General features: G+C 42.4%; 1 protein-coding gene across 1 annotated transcript in view; it reads left to right on the top strand.

The window, feature by feature from the left end:
- UST (uronyl-2-sulfotransferase) overlaps positions 1 to 20,214 on the top strand; it is a 115,995-nt gene that overhangs the window by 77,082 nt on the left and 18,699 nt on the right. The window contains exons 6-7 of the mRNA XM_015415551.1: positions 2,555 to 2,652; positions 3,484 to 3,641. Of these exons, the coding sequence (XP_015271037.1) occupies positions 2,555 to 2,652; positions 3,484 to 3,641 (256 nt within the window). The remainder of the gene's footprint in view (positions 1 to 2,554; positions 2,653 to 3,483; positions 3,642 to 20,214) is intronic.

Raw genomic sequence — 20,214 nt, 5'->3', positions numbered from 1 at the left:
CGCCAAGCCCGGCAAAGGGGGGGGAAGGACCGGCCTCGCCGCCGCCGCCTCCACCTCGGAGCCGGGCGGGCGGGGGGAGGACCGGCCTCGCCGCCGCCTCCTCGGGACATCAAGCGGGGGGGATGGAGGAGACGGAGCTCTTCTCCCCCCCGCGCGAGTATCGCGGGTCCCCGTCTTGTTAATCACTAACTCAGGTCACCTTCCCTTGGCCACTCAAAGAGGCAGTTAGCTATCCACTACTTTAAAAGCCACCCCTACAGAAAAATGATGTGGCCAGTGACTGAGAGAGCAGGACAGGTCCAACTCCAAGTCTTTTTCTATTACTCATCTGATCTAGACTCTTTACAATGTGGCTTCAAGCCAGGCTGTGGGACAAAGACAGCTCTTATAGCTTTAGTTGATGGTGACCTTTGTCTGAGTGTAGACAAAGGCCAAGCCTCTCTTTTGCTCTTATTGGATTTATCTGCAACCTTTGATACAGTAGATCATGCCATGTTGTTGAGGAGCCTGAAGGCAGAAGTAGGCATCGGGAATGTATGCTGAACTGGTTGAAATCATTCCTCAGAGAATTGCTACTGGAAACCAGCTGCAAAAATTGCTTTCTACCAACTCACTCTAGCCTGTAGGATGACTAGATGACCCCTTACCTTGATATGGCTCACTTTGCCACCTGGATCCACACCACAGTAACACTGAGACTAGACATACTTGGATAAATTATTAGAGACTGTAGTCTATAGTGCAGTGCATAGCTTATTGTAAGTAGGATCCTATTATGTAATTTTTGTACTACTTCATGTGTCATTTAGTACATACACTGTGCTTTAGTTCTTTCTTTTTAAATATTTTATTAAACATTTCTCTATTTATTACAATAATAAAACAAGTATAAAGAAACAAAATTCACTAGTTTGTCACTACATAAAAGCTTACAATATTAACACTCATTTTACAATAGGGCAATAAATTTACTGTTTGTATTATTTTCAAATGAATTTGGATTTTCTTGATCAATGGCTCCAGACTTCTAAAATCCTAATTGTATTGGTTGTTGAATGTCTCGTTTTGTTGATTGTATTGACTTATTATGGGTAATCTACCTTGATTCCTGGGAGAAAGGCAGACTATAAATAACATAAAATTGAATGTGTCTACAGTAAGGATGGGTGTGAACTGTGTGACAAGCCAAAATTCGTGCTGATTTCTGGCTGGATAGGGGCTCGGGAGGTGACGTTCAGCATGCACATGGTCTCTGAAGAAATCTCTGAGCTTTTGGGCATGGCTCGGGGCAGCTCGAAAAACAAAACCCACCCAGAAACACTGGCGTGAAAATGCAGGTTGGCCCTGAGGGTATCTGGTCATCTGAGAGAGGGTGGCCTGGCCAGGGACTTGGTGATGGCAGCTACCTGCAACAGTGCTGGTGACAGACCTGCCTGCTTCCAGGGTAGGACAAGGGGTTTCATCCATCTCAGGGAGATCCGCAGCAGGTTTGATGGCTCTAGCTCGCACAGGGTCAGTTCTACACTCTCCTCCTGACCCTGCACCTGTCATGTCCCCAGAAAGTGCTTTCCTGGGGGCACCTTATTTGGGGAGACATAACTTGGACCCCCGCAAGTCCAATCCCCACATAAATTGGAGGGCATGTAGGGGGCATGCCAGGGAGGTCTGCAGCAAGTTGAATGCCTCTAGCTGGCACAGGTTCCATTCTGTAGTCTCTTGAACCTGCACCTGTCATGTCCCTAGAAAGTACTTTCCTGGGAGCACCTTCTTTGGGGGGCCATAACTCAGACCCCCCCCCAAGTCCAATCCTTACCAAACTTAAAGGGCTGGTAGAGGAGAATCAGCTGGAGATCCCCTGTGAGTTTGGATTCTCTAGAACCCCGGGGGAGCCCCGCAACATCCCAAATTTCCTGGTTTGGTTTGGGAAAGCCATTTTGGTTCAGTTCGGGTTGACACCTGAACGGAACCACTTTTTTTGGGGGGGGGTTGTGCCCATCCCTAGTCTACAGTGAATAATTCTGCAAAGGAACTGGTATTTCTGTTGCTGTTCATCTTGAACATCAGCTTCTTCCAACAGTAGTTTGACTCCAGCAATGGATCTACAGAAAATGGCTACATGCAAACAAATTTTTTAAACATTAATATAAATAATATAGTATAAATAATAAAGATTATGCTGAAGTCAAACAGGTATTTCTTCCAATAGTAAACATAACTTATTTTCTATTTTTTGTGCATCGTACTTCGGTTTTAGGGTCATCTTTAGTTAATCCCTATTGAAGTATTTATGCTTTGACACGTATGCTTGATCCATTGGACAGAAGGGCCCTTAAACCATATGCTTTGCTTTTAAAAGCTCGTTAAGCATTTCGGATTCCTCAAAAGAAAAGTTAGTATGACATGCGACTAGCACAGTATTCTGGAAAAACATTTGATGCAAAGATTGGCCTTTGAGATTTGGGTTTTAGAACTGTAATCTGAACTCTGGAAGACAACAGAGAACTTTGTCATAAACTTCTGATCGTATTCTCTTTCCTCTCCCTTCTTCCTTTAGGATATTAATGTATGTATTCTTGAGAACTACCCTGAATGTTCCAATCCCAGGTTATTTTATATTATTCCATATTTCTGTGGACAGCATCCAAGATGCAGGTAACTTTGTACCTTTTCCTTTCCACCCTGGATGTTGCAGGGTTATTTATTGCTAAATTAGCATTTAATAGAAATAGAGGGATTTAGAGTACCCCACAAACAGTAGGAGCGCTAAATCAGAGTTATTCTGAAGGACAAGATGTTGTGCAAAAGACCAGTGGTATCATATCAGCTATGCCATATACTACTGAGACAATATAAGCCTCAGTGCCATCAGACAGTTTGGCTGGTAAATTCTTTCCAAACTGATCAGCTGAGCTTTGAAAATAAAAATTAGGTGACTTTGTTAAACTTCTTCTTACTACTTCCCAATAAATCTTCATTGGCGCTTTAGCCTGTGAAACACAAGTTTTGTTAGTCCTCTCCAATAGGCTACTGTTGATGGCATTGATCAGGTGACTGCTTCATTTCTTTAAATTACCAAACATATATGCTGTTAGGGCTAGGCCTTCTTGTGTATGTCAGCCTCACAGTTCCTGATCAGAGTTTAAAAGAATCAGTTGTTTTCAAGAAAGTGATCCAAACAATTTATATGTGTCTTAGAAAACGTATTGCTAGTTACTTTTGAAAATGACTGATGCTCTGCGGTCATTGGAAGATTCAGGTGGGGTAGCCATGTTCGCCTGAAGCAGCAGAGCAAAGGTTGAGCCCAGCGGCATCTTTAAGACCAACAGAGTTTTATTCAAGGTATATGCTTTCGTGTGCAATCGCACTTCTTCAGATTGAAAGGTTTGCTAACAGATTCTGTTATGCTATAACTGACATGTAAACCGTGTCCATTTTCACTTGGAAAGCTCAATTGGAATGAGACTTTATTTAACATTCTTTCAGGGAGCCTGGTGAATGGGCCCTCGAAAGAGCAAAAGTGAATGTGAATGAAAACTTTCTACTCGTGGGGATTCTAGAAGAATTGGAGGATGTGCTGCTTTTACTAGAAAGATTCTTACCTCATTATTTCAAGGATGTGCTTAGCATCTACAAAAACCCAGGTAACTTTTCATATCAAGGCTGTCGTCTGCTGTTATCACTAATTGGTTTGGGGTTTCTATTTCTTTAGGGGTGACTTGTTTGCTTTTAAGATTCATATATGTCACATGTAACTATAAATCCTGAACAAGCAATAACCAAATTCTAAATGTTCAGATTTTAAAAAATCTTATATACACACAAAAGCACACGCACACACATACACACACACACTGGATTAAGTTACAAATTGCCACATCTTCTTAACCTCCTCAGTTCGGTGACTGAAATACTAAATGGGAACTTGCTGCAGCAGTTGGTGTTTACTATTAATAATACAAGATCTTTTAAAGTGGACTTTTTAATGTAACATTTATCAAGTACACAGACTGCACAACTGTTCTGTGGTATCTATACAGTAATAGCCGTCATATTTATATATTAGAATGATGCTGTTATGGATGGTGCATGAAAAAATTGAACTACAGTGCTTAAAGATGTAATATTATTTAAATGAAATGAAGAAATTAATCGGTTTTAGGCAGTTTATCAGTATATTTTATCCTGCCCTTTCCCCAGTAGCTCAGGGTTACGTGGCTGTCCCCTTCTCTGTTTTATCCTCACAATATCCCTGTGAGGTAGGTTTGTCTGAGAGAGAATAACTGGACTGAGATCATCAAGCCAGGATTTGAACATGGGGCTCACTAGGGCTCATCAGATACTGTACTACCCCCCACCACATTAGCTCTTAATGTCTTCAGCAATTTTGGACAAAACATGTTGATAAAGAGCTTAACAATTGACCAAAAAGTGGTGGGGGTATTGAAGCATACAGTGAAGAATAGAAAACAAACATGTGGCTTAAGCACATACCAAGGGATTAGAAGATACTGCTACTTTGTAAACATTTAATCCTTGGATAAAAGATTAGCCTTTCAGTGCAAGTTTACTTTATACACATTTCTAAAGATTAAAATATTTAGTGTATGAATTAACTCTTACTGATTTACCTATTATGAAATAACCTCCCCTTTATTTTCTTATCTACTATTGGGGCTGCAAGATTATTCATGTTAGTAGGCTAAAAAATGGAACCATACCTCGTAGGTATTGTGGAATTTTTTTCAGTCATCCATAGTATATATCTAGGGAGAGAAACACTACTAATACAGCCATCAGTTGTCAGTAGGGGATGGGAATGATTTTCTTTTATTTTGTTACATGGTTCAATTTTGCTTGTTAGGAGTGGATTTTCATTAGTGCATGGGGCTTTATTCAGTAGTTCAATAGGGTTTACTGAAGAAAACAGGAAGATACTTTGCCCAGGACATTGCAGCGTACCAGGTCAGCAAGGTTTCCAAGCTATGTAGACTTTTTATCTGTTTTTCCTCCTCATGCTTTCTTGCTGAAGGCAATGTAGATATGATATGTAAAAATTAGAAATTCAAAGTAAAATTCTTGATTTAGAAAAACAAGTTTAGGTGGCAACATCAGGGCAGATCACATTGTTGATACACAGTCAGATTTTTTCCCCTGGAATTCATCTTCTGATTCAGGATTTCTTTTATGTGATAGAGAAAAGTTTCTGCCGGTTGGACTGGTGCTTTTAGAACTGATGCTAGGCTACTGTAAATATAACAATTAAACAGAGTATGAAAATATTTAGAATGTCGCTGACATATTGTGATGTTGGTATATAATATATGCTGTGGTTGATCAAGTTGTTGTATAAACTTGCTTAGAGTAAGTTGAAATCATTGTGATGGGCTGAAGACATTTAGTTTGCATGCCGGTAGGAGAGGCCAGTAAATAATCTGTAAAGCAGTTGGCAAATATTCAGGTTTACAGGGGTAATGCCATGCCCTTTGAAAACCCTAACATCTCAACTGGCTGATGTCACAGCTGTTTTTCACAGAAATGTATAAGTATGAGGGTGACCTGGATGGCCAGGCTAGACTGATCTCATCAGATCTTGGAACCTAAGCAGGGTCATCTCTGGTTAGTATTCGATCACTATGCAGAGGAAGGCAATGGCAAACCACCTCTGTTTCTCGCTTGCCTTTAACAGGGTTGCCATAAGTTGGCTGTGACTTGACACCACTTTCCACTACCAAGAAAACAGAATGAGCCTTAACGTAGCATGATAGTAACACCACACTTGCCTGTTACACCCCCTCCCAGATACACACTCAGTTCAGATGAGACAGTAGTATGGAGTAGTGTCTGACTGATTTGTACTCTCAGGGAGCCCTTTCCTCATCAACGGCTCTGCCTAGAAATCCCTGTAATCTTGGACTGCAGTCCATAGTTCATGAGGAGTGCTGCTAAGGCACATACTGCCTTGATAATACACCCCTGCTGTTGTTGAGCATGCCTTTGTGTTCCTCCATTGGGAAAGCTATGTGTATCCTATCAGTATGTGTGGAGCCCCCCAACTGGGCCAATAGCAGCCCCAAAAGCCATTCCAGATCAGGAAAACATTGCAGAAGGCTGAAGCCCCAGCTTCATTGCAGATCACAGCTCTGATCTGAACTGGGACACCATGATCCTGGGAATGGAATTCACAGTGGGGAACTCACAATGCACATCTGATAGAAAGTCCTTGTTGTGGACCCAGAGAAAACACAAGACTCTCTAACATGTAGGTTCAGAATTCCTGCTAAGCTGATTTTTACCTTAGCATCAGACTAGGGTGGGTAGACCTGTTCTCTGGTGGCCAGTTCTACCCCCATAGAAGACAAGGGTGGATAGAACTGTTCTCTGGAGACCCTGTCTACCACCAGGGAAGCCGGCAGCAGGTAGACCTGTTCTCCGAAGGCCAGGTCTACCGACATGGAGCCCTATGGCAGGTAGACCTGTTCTGCAGGGTCCAGGTCTACCCTGTAGAAGACAACAGTGGGTAGACCTGTTCTCCAGAGTCCAGGACAACTATGGAGGCCTATGGCGGTACAAAGGAGTGTGACAAATGAGAGGGAGGCTCGGCTTGATGTGCTTCTGCCACTCCAGTGTCCTTTATGACCTGCAGGTGAGGCACAAGGAGCAGGGAGGGAGGGAGGGGCAGTGAGCCACATGGCGGTTGACTGTGCGGTGACAGCCAGATCCTCTCCTGGGCACACCCATGGGAATTTTGAGGGCTACCACTGTTTTACCGAAAGGTCAGCTGGAGACAAGCAGCAGCCCAACAGGGGGAGTTTTTCTGAGGGTAGGGGTGCGGGCGAAGGAGATGTTTGTTTCAGAGGCAGGCAATGGCAAATGTCGCTTGCCTTGAAAACTCTGTGGGGTTACTCGCCACAACTCAGCTGTGACTTGAAGGCTGTGTGTGTGCATGCGTGTGTCTGGTAGGTAGTGTCGGCACAGACTGAGCGACAAGTTGCAGGCGTTTGCAGCCAGCTCTTACACCTATCCCCTTTTTGTCTTGATCAGTTTCTGAAGGCCAGTAGTTCTTGTTCTGGGTATGGTCTAAAGAAAAAAATCTGAAATTTCTAAAAGAGTGAAAAGTAATGAAGCTTGATTTCCTTTGTGTTTTGTGTCATTAATTAATTATATCTTTTGGTCATGCATGTATGGTATGACAAGCACACAGGTAGAGTGAGGGAATGACTGTGTGTATCTGTGTGCATGTGTGCATGAATGCCCAAATCTATTCAAAGCTGTAAATCAAATTTCACTTTTTGTATGAGCAGTGTATGTGGATTGCCCATAAAGTCTAGCCATCATTCTCACTAGTCGCTTTGAATGAGAATGAGGCCAGGGTCCTTGTTGTGGGCCCATACAAAGTGCTCCCTGAAGTCATTATTTTGTAGATTCCAAAAATGTCTTTCTTTCTTTTTTCAGCTAAAAAAAATAGTGATGTAATCTGGTCAACATGGAATTAAAATATCAGAGCAATCTGTTTTAAAGGAAACTCTGTGGAATTGATCCAGATTGTTATATGCAGAATTGTTTTTTATTATTTTACAAAATGTAGGTGGGGGGAATAGTGTTGCAAGCTGCTTTTCTCCCCAGTGGGAATCCAAAGCAACTTGCAATATTGCTCTCCTTTCTTCCATTGTATCCTCACAACAACCTTGTCAGGTAGGTTAGGCAGAATGTGAGACTGGCGCAAGTTCACCAGCAAGCTGGCATAACACTGTAGGGATTTGAACCTGGCTCCCCCAGATCCTAGTGTGACACTCTAACCACTGGCTGTCTGCAGTTAGGACACCACCACACATTAAAGTTGTTAGCTCAATGTTATATCTGAGTTTGCCACAGCAGACAAACAGGTTGTACATGTGTATATACATTTTTAAACACCTGTGCACATATGTCTGGGAAATCAGATTGGAACTGGATTCCTACACATTTTTAAATTGGATATTTAGTACATTTTTATCCTGCCCATTCCTCCAAGTTGCAGAGGGTGCTGTCCATGGTTTTATCATCCTCTGTCTTATCTTTACAACAACCTTGTAAGGTAGGCTACATTCACACGAGAGTCAAATGTAGCCTTGCTCACACTTTAATGCTTGTAGCTCACGAAGTAGAATTTTTGCTCACAAGGTTCCACGGCTTAGAGGGAACACTGGAGGTATGCCCTTACTCTTTTCTTTACTTCAGGCAGATAGACAAGACGGAGATGATGCTCAGTGGAATCAAGTATTTTTTTAGGGTATCATGTCAACAAAGTAAGGGCAACTCTATTGGGGACTGCAGTAGGTGGAGAGGCAGCATGATGTCGTGATTAAAGTGTTGGGCTAGGATCTGAGAGGCTGATGTTCGAATCCCCACTCTGCCATAGAAACTAGCTGAGTGACCACCCTGACGTGGATAGCCCAGGCAAGCCCGAACTTGGAAGCTAAGCAGGGCCAACCCTGGCGAGTACTTGGGAGACCTTCAAGGAATACCAGGGCTGGAAATCAAAGGCCACCAATAGTAAGCCACCTCTCTGAAATGTCCAATCCCCACTTAGGAGTCGCCAGAAGTCAACCAAGACTTCCAGGCACACACACATGCACACACAGAGAGACAAATACCAAAAAGAAAAAAAGAAAGAAACTAGCTGAGTGACCTTAGGCCAGTTATACTTTCTTAGCCTAACCTACTTCACAGAGTGAGAGTAAAATGGATGAAAGGAGAAAGATGTAAGCTGCCTTGGGTCCCCATTGTCAATAAAGGTGGGGTATAAACAGGGGTCATTTTGTAGAAAAAGAGCTAGGGGAACTCATTAGCATAACTCATTAGCATATGCCACACCCCCTGACATCAGGGGCCCAGCGGTGGACCTGCAAGGCCAGCGGGAGTGCGAGGAAGCCCCACCAAGGCCCTCCCTGGCCCCAGGCAGGCAGGGGTGGGGAGAGGCGGGGAGGAAGCAACTTACCCTCCCTCTACTCCTGCCTCCTCCTGGCTGAATGAGGGCCGGAAGCAGGGGGCGGCCAGAAGCAGGGGGCGGGGCTTCGTCATGTGCCCCGCCCCCAGCACCTCACCCGGGAGAACTGCGTTCCCCCGCGTTCCTCCCCGAAATGACCTCTGGGTATAAATGAAGACAGTAAAAAAAAAAAAAAAGGCTGTCCTCACAATTGCCAGACAGTCAGAGCCATGCATAGTTGACTTATGCTGTGAACTTGCTGCACTGGATTTCCCTCACCCACCCACACAGAACTCAGCCCTAAATAATGATTGGATTGAGCACATTGAAGGCATCCTGCTGCTTTAAAGATATTACATCTGTCTTTAACCCTGGTCTGTTTTCTGGTTACTGTATACAGTACTACATTACATGCATTGGACTGCCTCTAGATTTAGTCAAGGTACTATGCATTCATCTAGCAGATTTATCTTTTGGGAAAGTTTTTTTTATTTTTTACTCAAGGCCTCCTTTACAGTTGCAGCACCCTGAAAACACAGAGCTACATTTGGTGCAGAACTATCTGAATCCAGAGCCTGAGTAGTCTCCTTTTTAATACTTTGTAGAAGGCTAAGGGACAGAAAGTACAGGGAATCTGTGTTAGACATATTCATTTAGCATCCTAAGCCTTTTCTACTCTACAATAAGAGCATGAAAAATTGTATTTTTTAATATAAAATGGGCTAAATGAAAAAGGTTTCTTAACACAAAATAGTCCTTGAGAGTCTGGAAAAGACAGGCCTCTTTTCGATCTTGAACACAAATTAGGGCATTCAGGATTTGTTTTTCATTAATGGACCATACCAAAGTGTTGGAAATGTTGTTTTTATAATATTCTGGTGCAAATATTTTCCTCTTAAAGATAGGCTTAATCTTTGTTTCTTGAGAAAAGGCACTAAACTCCAAGAACTGAAGGAACGTAAATGAAGTTTAAAAAAAAGTTTTGAAGGGCCAGATCTATGGAATATATGGAACTCTGTTGATCCTTTTACTCATTGCTAACTTGATTTGACCAGAAGATGGCATCATTTCCCAACATTTCTGTTAACATCACAAAACGTCTGTCTTGAAATGGCACACATGGATTTCCATATCCCTGTAATGCAGTTCTCACATTACGTGCTGTTGAGCAAAAAGAAAATGCATATGTAAAACTTAAGTTCATTCTCTGCCCTTCCTTTTGCTTCTGTGAGATCCAGAATTCCATAGAAGAATGCCAGCATACTGTATAAACTGTGAACTAACCAACTGTGTCTGTAAAGCATACAGTTTTGGCTGGGTATGTGTTGAACTTAAGTTTATGCTTTGTAATGGCTGTGATGCTCCATTTCCATTGACAGGTGATTGCTGCCTCTTTTCTTTTTTTGTAATCGTAAACTAAAAGTGAAGGGGTACTTGGGTGACCTCCGATGACAACTTTTGCATTTTGAGTATTTCCAGTTTGAACTGTCGGGTTGGGGGGAGGGAGGAACAAATTTAAAAAAACCTTTGGATTTACAGAGTTTTTCTAAAATAAGTTACCTATAAACTTAGTTCTTGCCAGGATTGCCCTATGATACCTCTTGTTCTGAGGTGCTGTTTCAGATTAGTTGAGGCCATGGTGGCATTTAGTCTTCCCATCTGAGAAGCTTGGCTCTGTTCTCTGACTGTGATAGCTACATGCAGTCTAGGTCTATCAGTGAGTTACTTAATATAGGTTGTTTATTTAAAGTGTATGTGCTCCACTTTGTAGATATTTAAATATTAAAATTTGTAAGTACAGAGGAATCCAGTATTGTGAAACCAGCAGGCAGATCTAGTTCCAACAGAATATCAGACTGATTGCTGCTGAAAAGCAAGAACTTAGCTTGTTGTCTCAGTGATGGTGATGGTGATGATGATACCATACAGATCTCCCTGTGAAGAGAGTTGATATCTCACCTTTGAGAAGGCCTTCTCATTGGTAACAATCTCCATAACTTCAGAAGGCATGCTGACCAGAAAAGCACTGTGTGTAAAGGATCAGAGAAGTGCGGTCACAAAGTATTTATTATTGGTATACAGGGTTAAATTCTTTTTCATTTCACATTATGTTGCTGCCATTTTATCATCTGTCCAAGGCACAAAACAATAGAGCTGCTTCTTTCAGTGATGACATCTTACCTCTTGACACAGTTGTTGCTTCATTGTAGTTACTCTGGAGCCTTGTTTGGGGTTAGTGTGCTGCTTACTTCTTTGCTACAGTAATCCCCGGTCGTGCTATCAAGCTCATTTTTCAGCTGCTTGCAAAAAAATGTTGTTACCTATGAATACAAATCCAGACATTTTTTTACTTAGAATCTGGAAAACATGTGACATAAATGGTACCACTGTGCCTCTCCCACTTTACCATGGACAAGTTCACACATCTGCTTGGTGTGCTCAGATCCAAACCACTCCATTGCAAATACCTCTCAATACTTTACTTATTTATTTATTTATTGGTTCAATTTGTACCCCGCCCTCCCCGCAACACAGGCTCATGGCGGCTCACATCAGTCAAAACATAGGTTGACACATAAATACATCTACTGTTTGTTATTAAGCCAGGCATAAAATGTGAGAGCAATTTCATTATCTAGTTTTTGTTTTGTTTCTGTGTTAGATATTTTTCAGATCTTGTGTAGATTTCACATTTTCATGTTCCTTATGATATTTCTTAAAGACCCTTTGCAGGTATTCTTGAAACCTGTATAACCATTTCCCTGCTTTGGGTATTGTTATCTATTGAGCCTGAACTGTCCTTGCAAAAGAACTGAGCTTGGGATGCATAACAATAGATTACTAGGATCGTAGACTAGACCAGTAGGGAGACAAGGATCCTAGAGTAAACCAATTGGGAAACAATAGAGTGTAAATAGCCTATTGTTGGGAGTGGGATGTTTTTGGATGTAACCCTTTTCAGGCATAAATATCTGGCTTCGGCCAGGCTTCGGCCAGGGATTGCAGTCTTTGGCCAGGGATTGCAGTTTGGTGTAGTGGTTAAGTGCGTGGACTCTAATCTGGGAGAACCGGGTTTGATTCCCCACTCCTCCACTTGCACCTGCTGGATGACCTTGGGCAAGCCGTAGTTCTGATAAGAGCTGTTCTTGAAAAAGAGCAGTTTCTGTCAAGAGCTCTCTCAGCCCCACCTACCTCACAGGGTGTCTGTTGTGGGGAGGGGAAGGGAAAGGAGTTTGTAAGCCGCTCTGAGACACCTTTGGGTAGTGAAGGGCAGGGTATAAATCCAATCTCCTCCTCCTCCTCTTGCTGAATCACTAATAAACTATGAGCTGATCACTTCTACGTGTCTGAACCCAGTATGTTTCAGGTATCAAAAATATTTGCCTGAATTTGTCATCACGATTTACCCTCTGCTCTGCTGTGCCTGTCAGAGAACTCAGAGACTATCTGTCAGGATATATGCTGAGCTGCTTCTGCCTCCTCAACCTTCCCCCATTTCCTCTGTGGATGCCAGAGAACTGAGGAGAGGCAGAGATCTTACCTACTGCTCATTAACATAAGAGCTTCCCCTCCCCCAAGATGTCTGCATTTTGGAGAGGACTTGGTGGGGGGCATCTGTATGCTGCTGGACATCCTCAAAAGAAGGCCAGGAGTACTTGCCTCTGGCAAGCAGATCAATGGCGAGCTGTTGTGGTGTTCCCTTACTGCATTCTCATTGGTCCCATAGCTGTTTATCAGACAGAATACATGTGAATTTTTTCATCTACATTGTGGGATCTTCTTTTCTTGCTGCTGTCTGAGGAAGAATGCTAAATGTGTGTACTGTAGTAAAACTGCATCAAAATTTAGTGTAGGCTTTTTGAATGTGCTCTACCTGTTAATGATCTAAAGGTGGTGATTATGAAAGCTCCATTATCCTTGTTGGTCCTTAAGAAAGCTTGGAAGAAGCTAAATTTCTAATGAAAAATAATAAAGGCTAGAAGTCCTGTGGTTGTGACTAGAATAGGTATATCAGTTGAGGTTAAAAATGATAAAATTATTCTGTATATATAAATATGTGTTTAAAGCAAACAAGCAAAAGTTTTTAAAAAAAATCCCTCCCAGCCTTACCCTGAACTTCAATTTCATGAAGAATTTTGGACTAGAAGACTTGGGTGTAAAAGCATAAAGCCACATACTGTGCAACATATGTGAAGTACATGTGCAAGTGTTTCTTACAACTTGTCTTTTGTAAAATATGCAGAAGCTGTTACTGGAAAAGGATTAGGCATGCGCTCATCTATATTTCATAGGGACGAGGGGTGAAAAGTGCAAGTGTTTGTGCTTCACATCCAACGTGTAATGCACGTATTTTATACGTAGGTATCCTAGCCAAGTGCAATAAGTAAAACCTTGTATGAAGCAGCCCTAAGTGCGGCCACAGAAGAGCCTTGCCAGGAAACGGTGGGTCTGTTGATTGCTTCTGTTTTGAAAAATAATCTCACTGTCAATAAGAGCTTGGGCTTGTGGCACAAGCTTCAGTATAGGTCGGTGCCAAATGTGGCTTTTAGTTTTGCAAAACTTTAAAAACAAGCAGGGAGAAATGTTGTTCTGGATTTCAAATACTTACCTCTTCATTAAAACCATAACCAGAGGGACTGTTCGGCTGGGAGTACTTTCCTGGAAAACAGACACCCTGTTATACAGCTACTGATGCAACCTCCAAATACAATTTGTGCATAATCAGCAAATCTTTTTAAACTTATATATGTTTTGAGTCAGAATGTTTGGGTTGACTTGGCTCTAACTTGCAGATGCTTTTGGGAATATATTTCCTGCTAAATCTGGCAGCTCTGAAATAAAGGAATACAATGTTAATTTTTTTTTTTTTTTACTAAGATGCTGAATTTCATTTTTCAGACATGTTTGCCAGAGGAAAAAGGAACCATTGAGAGCGCTGGTCTCTGACTTTTCAAGCAGCAGCTGTTTTGCTAGTGGCAGCAGCAACAGCAGCTCCTCATATAACATGTTTCATGATTAATGCAAGCAAATGCCAACTATGAAATTCCAGCTCTGGCTTGTACATATAAAACATAAAACCAATTTAAAATAACATAGCTGCTCAGTTTATGTCCTTCCCCCTTTTGCTAAATAAATTCCATATGAGCATCAGTGCCTTGTCTTTTGTGTTCCTCTGGACTCACTTGCAAGATGTTTGATTCACCAACTGCAAATGGTATGAGTATAAAGTTACAAACATATATAAAATACAGATGCAAGGTGAGAGAGAGTACATGTGCTTATGTGCCTTTCTCTTAAAACCTTGTGGGTGCATATCGAAAGTAAGCCTGAGAGTAATCGTAGCCTCTGCCTTGCAACAAAGATTCAAGAATTAATGACATATACACTAAGTTATTAGTGGGGTCAGCTTTTTCTGCCTTAATTTGCAGCAGTATTTTTCCCAGAATGGCCTCTTTCTAGGAACGATATTGTAATATTTAGGTAATACTGGCCATCCTTTTTGGCAAGCATCCCATTAGTTTAATCCTGTGCAGGCCTGTAGCCAGAAACGTTTTGGTGGTGGGGCACCGGGGGGGGGCATAACGTCACTTCCGATGTTAAAATAAAAAATAAAATAAGAAATAAATCAAATTGAAGAGCCGGAGAAAGGGGCCCCCTTGTTTCCCTCTCCCCTTTCCCTGACTTGGATAGCTCCCCTCCCCCTTTCCAGAAACCTCACACAAGAGCCTCAGCCAAGCCGCACTCAGCGTCCCTCTGCAATGTGCCGGCTCGACGGGCCACCACTGCTCTGGGTGCTGCCTGGCTCCCTCAGGCCTCCGCCGCTGCCACTGCCAAAGCGCCACCATGCCGGTCAGTCAGCTAAGTCAGGCAGTCAGGCTCATTGCTCTGTTTCCCCTCACAGGGTGGCTGGGCAGGAGGGCACAAGCACCTCGAAGGCAGCTAACAATGTGAAAGTTGGAGCCCCAAGAACCAAAAGGGTGAGAAGAAAGTCTAATGAAGGGCCAATATTAAAAACCGAGTTAAAACTTATAATATACAAAAATACAAGTATTTATTAGAAAGACAGTTAAAAACATACATAAGGGCCCAATGAAAGCCTCGTATAAAAGTATAGCCTAAACACAAGGGCCAAATACACATGACCTGACGCATTTCTGCCCTATTGGGGCCTTCTTCAGAGGTTAAACAATATTGAGGTACACATAACTTAAATACATATTGCAATAAGATGACCAATAAGTGAATATTGGCCAGGTAGAGGGAGGCTGTAGGGAAAAGAGATAAAAAGAATATTGAATATGAATAATCAAATATTTTTAACTTACAATGTGATAAAAACGGCTATATTACTAACTTAAGCAGCAGGATCTAAAGACACATGACAAAGATACAAGTGTGCACTTAAGAAGCCCCTGGTGTCTAGTTAGCTTTCATTTAACTCCTAGCTAGAGGTGCGCCTCAGTAACGCTTTTGGTTTGTTCTGAGTATTTACACAAGTAAATACTATTAGAGAATCTCTGCTTCCATTTTAAACTTTCACTAAAGTGTAGCTATTGATTCTTAATATTGACTAAATCAACAAAATATTAAACGATCCATCATTGTTATGTAGATAATTAAATGGGAGCAAGTACATGAGTCCATAAAACTTTCTTACCTCGAAAGTAAGCAGGAAACAGGCAAGGAGTCTCTTCTGAGAAGGAGCCCTTGATCAATTCAACTTCCCTTCTTTATAGGATTTTAACATTATCCCCTAACGATAGCTTACTGTCCAACTTGGTAAGGGCACACATTCTTGACCAATTCATATCTTAAAGGTTATCTATACTTGAAATGTCTTATCAAAATATATAAAAACTGTTAGTTCATTTTTGCTACTTTTTATTTTAAAGTCTGTTCAAGAACAGCGATGTCACATGAATATCTTTTAGTGCTCAGTCACTACACCTGTCTTTGAACATGTCCACTTTTGTGAAGTTGGACATTCCTACCTTTCTTATACAGTCTCTGCACCTGTGGTTCAGCAAATTATATCACTTGATAATGAGTTAGATGTCTTCTAATCTACACAAGGCCATATTAATTACATTACTACTTTGTTTCTTCTTGTCCTTCTCCAAGGCTATTGTATTCTGGGTGACATGCTTCACTGAGAGGTCAGACTATCTCTGTTTCTGTGCATAGAGACATGTTCTGTGATTATTATTTTTTTGGTCAAGTCCAGCAACTGTTCCCATATATTACTGGCCATATCTGTGACAGAAGCTGTTGTGGCGGAGCATAGGGAGAGAAGTGATCATGCTGATATGATGGACCAAGGCCATGAAAAGTCTTTGTATGTGATAGCCAATGCTTTGAATTGAGCCTAGTAATCCCCATTACGCAGAGCATTATGCTCGAGTGACCAAAATCTACTGGTGGTCCTTGACCCAAAGAGTGTTTGGTTGTCCTCAACTAGAGCCCTCACCCCAGCCTTGTGAAACACTCTCCTAGGAGAGATCAGGGCCCTGCAGGATTTGGTACAATTCCTCAGGGCCTGCAAAACAGAGTGGTTTCGCTGGGCACCACTCTGGTTGAGGGCACCAATGGGCTCCTTGCCCCTAGGTTTATTGAGTTTTGACCCCCCCCCCGTTTCTCCTTCTAGCAGATGCCTGTACTTTGTTGGTCTTAAAGGTGCTACTGGACTAAAACTTGATTCAGTTCAGTTCAAAGTATATTTCAATACAAGATCAGTAATAAGAAGAATAAGGATAAAAATAATGAAATAAAATAAAAATTTAGAATAAAATGTAAGATTGAGTGCTATTTGTGAGGGGATAGAGACAGGGAGTTTATTAAGACTCGGTCAGCTGCTTTGTGGATTCCACATTCCCAAAGGCAAAATTTAGCTACTTTGTTATCTTCTGGGCAAAGCCATTGAGGGAGTGGGACATTGTGGTATCTGCCTTCCAGGAGGGCTGAGGGTAGAATGTTAACATGTGCAAGGGTGAAGGTTCTCCAATATTCGGAGATCTCAAGGGAGCTAAAATAATCTGCTGGTTGGAAGCATTTGGCATGCTGCAAAATAATCGGCTATTTCTGTATCTGTGCCCTATCTGATTGTAGGGCATGATCCTAGAGCCACTGTTTCATTGTTTCTTTTGCTTTTTGGTACCCAAGATGCAGTAGGAGTTGAGAGGAGAGGCCATGCTCCTGGAGTTTCCCCTCAGTTGCTCTTTGCCAGGTTGAATGGTGGCTATTGGCAAAGATCAGGGGTGTTAGGCCCACCATATTGAAGGTGAGCTTTAGCCAATAGTTAGATGCGAGTAGCCACATGTGAGTCTCCAAGGGGATCAGCCCAGTCTCTAATCTAAGAAGGACATTCGGGATACATTGTGGGACCCCAAGGATCAATTGTAGGCACTTGGATTATACCGCTTCCAGTAAGTACCTCTCTTTATAAATACAGAGGTGGAAACCATATAAGAGCTGGGAGATAACCTTTCCAGTTTGGTGTAGTGGTTAAGTGCACGGACTCTAATCCAGGAGAACTGGTTTTGATTCCCCACTCTTTTTGCCATCTATTGATTTGATGTTTTTCGGTAAAAATGAGGATTTTTGTTTTTTGGTAGTTTATCGCCAGCTGCTCCTCTTTGCAGTATGTAGTGAAGGCACGGAGTGCTCTCCTAAGGCCCACTTGTGAATGGGATAGGATGACCATATCATCTCTGTATAGCAGGGCAGGAATTGTAAAACATGATTACCAAATGTAGTAATTAGTAAGCTAGAGGTGCTGCAGTTAAGTATGACAGCCTTGTTACCACGTCTCATATTGTACTTCATCCACAGCTGCTCCATCAGGATTGGTCAAGGAGTATACAGTTAGTGTGGAGCTTTGATACAGGTGGGCAGCTGTGTTGGTTTGAAGCAACATAACAAAATTCGAGTCCAGTGGTACCTTTAAGACCAACAAAGATTTATTCAAAGTATGAACTTTCGTGTGCACGCACACTTAGCTTGTTATTTCTGTTTGGTCTTTGCATCTGTTAAAAATCCTCGTTATGGCCCCGGTCACACAGCAAAGTTGCCGCGGGAGAGGCATGAATGGTGGGCGGATTATCCGTGCACGATCACATCTCAACATCTGGGAAGTGGAATGCACCCATGGCTTACCGCCAACAATGCGCATTAAAAAACTAGTACCTCCAAGGTACTAGTAAACGTTTGCCATGGGCTGCCTCCAGACGCCCGTGGTGTGATCGCGCCGGCGTGTGACATTCCCCTCCAGTCCCTCATTTACCCGCCGGCGCCAAGAGAAGAACCCGTGGTGTGCCGCCGGCGCGTCTGATCGTGTAATCGCGGATCAAACTGCACCGGGGCAATTAGCCCCGCCCCGCGATATCTGGCCCATGTGACCGGGGCCTATGTTGTATGCTAACTTGCTGTTCACCCTCTGCCTATATCCATGGACTGCTAACTTCCATTTCAGTGTATCTGAAGAACTGTGCATGCACATGAAAGCTCATACCTTGAATAAAACTTTGTCTTAAAGGTGCCGCTGGACTCAAACAGTGTGGAGCTTTATAAAGCTTGTTTTTTAAAAAAAAAAGTGAATTGCCCACCAAACCAAAACAATTGGCTGAGAAAACAAAGTTTGAGGGGGAAAAGGCTGGAAGCAGCAATGAATCAGGCATGTAAGAGTTAGTACAAGCAGCACACACTACCACTGCCCCTCGCTTTGATTCTTCTGGGATTATTTAGCATTTAAAATGGCATGATGGGGATTAGCAATATTGTGCCTAGGGCTATGGTGATTCTACACACTAAAGATGGACTAGTCCTGGTATTCACCCATTTGTTCCACTGATTCCAGTCTTTCCCTGCAGTGGGAACCAAAGCAGCTGACATAATTCTCCTCTCCCCCGTATGATCCGCACAGCAACCCTATGAGGTATGTCAAGGTAGAAAGTCTGTGAATGGTCCATAATCCCCCAGGCAGCTTTTATAACATGAACCTGGGACCTGCACACCATCCTCTGAAGCACTCTCAGGTACATATCTGTGGCAGTAATGGGGTGACTGCTGGCACCTTTTCCTATCATTTTTTGCCTTGTGGTATTTTTTGTGGTGTGGCATGGTTGTGTTATTGGGTTTGTTTCTTTTGAAGGGGAAGTGATGTGCTGTGGGTGAGGAGGAGGACATATTTTATCTCAGAATACACCAGGTCGCATATGCAAATGGGGGGGGGGGAAGCTTGAGGTGCAAAATGGAGTGAAGTCCAATCAGCTTCCATATGCAAATGACCTTGAAACACTGGCCCAATCGGAGAAGAGTGGCCTAGGCTGCAGTGGGTGGGAGAGCACTCAGGCAACACAGCCAGTGGATAGAGACACCTTGTGACTGACATATCACAGAGCCAGCTGATTTTGGCGGGCATAGAATGTTGCCATGCGAAAATGCTTTTATAGATAAGGACAGGATCAGTCTATTATATAAGTAGCCAATCTGTACAAGCAGTGGTTTAAAATATTTTCACGAGTCAGAGTTTCTGTTCTAACCAAAGCTTGCTATTTGTTTCAAAAAATTTTTTGCTGAATTACAAGCATCCCCCACCTCTATCCACATCTTCCAGAAGAGATGTTAGTGTTTTGTTAGAAATCATGCTCAGCAAATTTTTCATGGTTGTAACTTGAGTTATTCCAAAATTTGATGGCTTCAGCTAAAAATTTTCCATTGAGTCTTGAGTTCATACTTGTATTCAGGTGACTCTTAAAAGCTGCTTTAATAATACCCCCCTCTTTCACAGCTGTGTGTACAGATTAGCAGCAAGCCTGGTATATTTTCAGTGGCTTGGCAGTTGAGATTATATTTATAATAAACTCATGACCTGTGAAGGCAGAGACAACAGAACAGAATCAGATTTAAAATACTCCCTCCCCCCAGTGATTTTTAACTACTTAGAAAATCTAACTACTTATTTTAAAACACAAATGGCAGGTCTGGTGCCAGGTGTTTCTAAGCCACGGACAGAGGTTTCAGTGAATCTCATTCCTCCTTATTCCAGAGTCAAATTTCCAAGGGTAGCCATATTTATGAAGTGGGATGGAATGATTCTGTGGGACCTCTTTGCTGGCCCCTTTCTTTCATTCTTCCACAGCTCTGTAATAAGGAATTGTGCCATTCAGGAACATCTGAATGCAGATAATGACTGTCAGACAACTGTGGAATGGATCCCTCTAGCTATCCACCACCACAGCAGGGGACTAAAA

This window comes from Gekko japonicus, unplaced genomic scaffold, assembly GCF_001447785.1.
Source record: "Gekko japonicus isolate JY-2015 unplaced genomic scaffold, Gekko_japonicus_V1.1 scaffold1870, whole genome shotgun sequence".
NCBI lineage: Eukaryota > Metazoa > Chordata > Lepidosauria > Squamata > Gekkonidae > Gekko > Gekko japonicus.
Note: the sequence above shows the minus strand (reverse complement) of the source record. Positions and strands in the feature narration are given on the sequence as shown.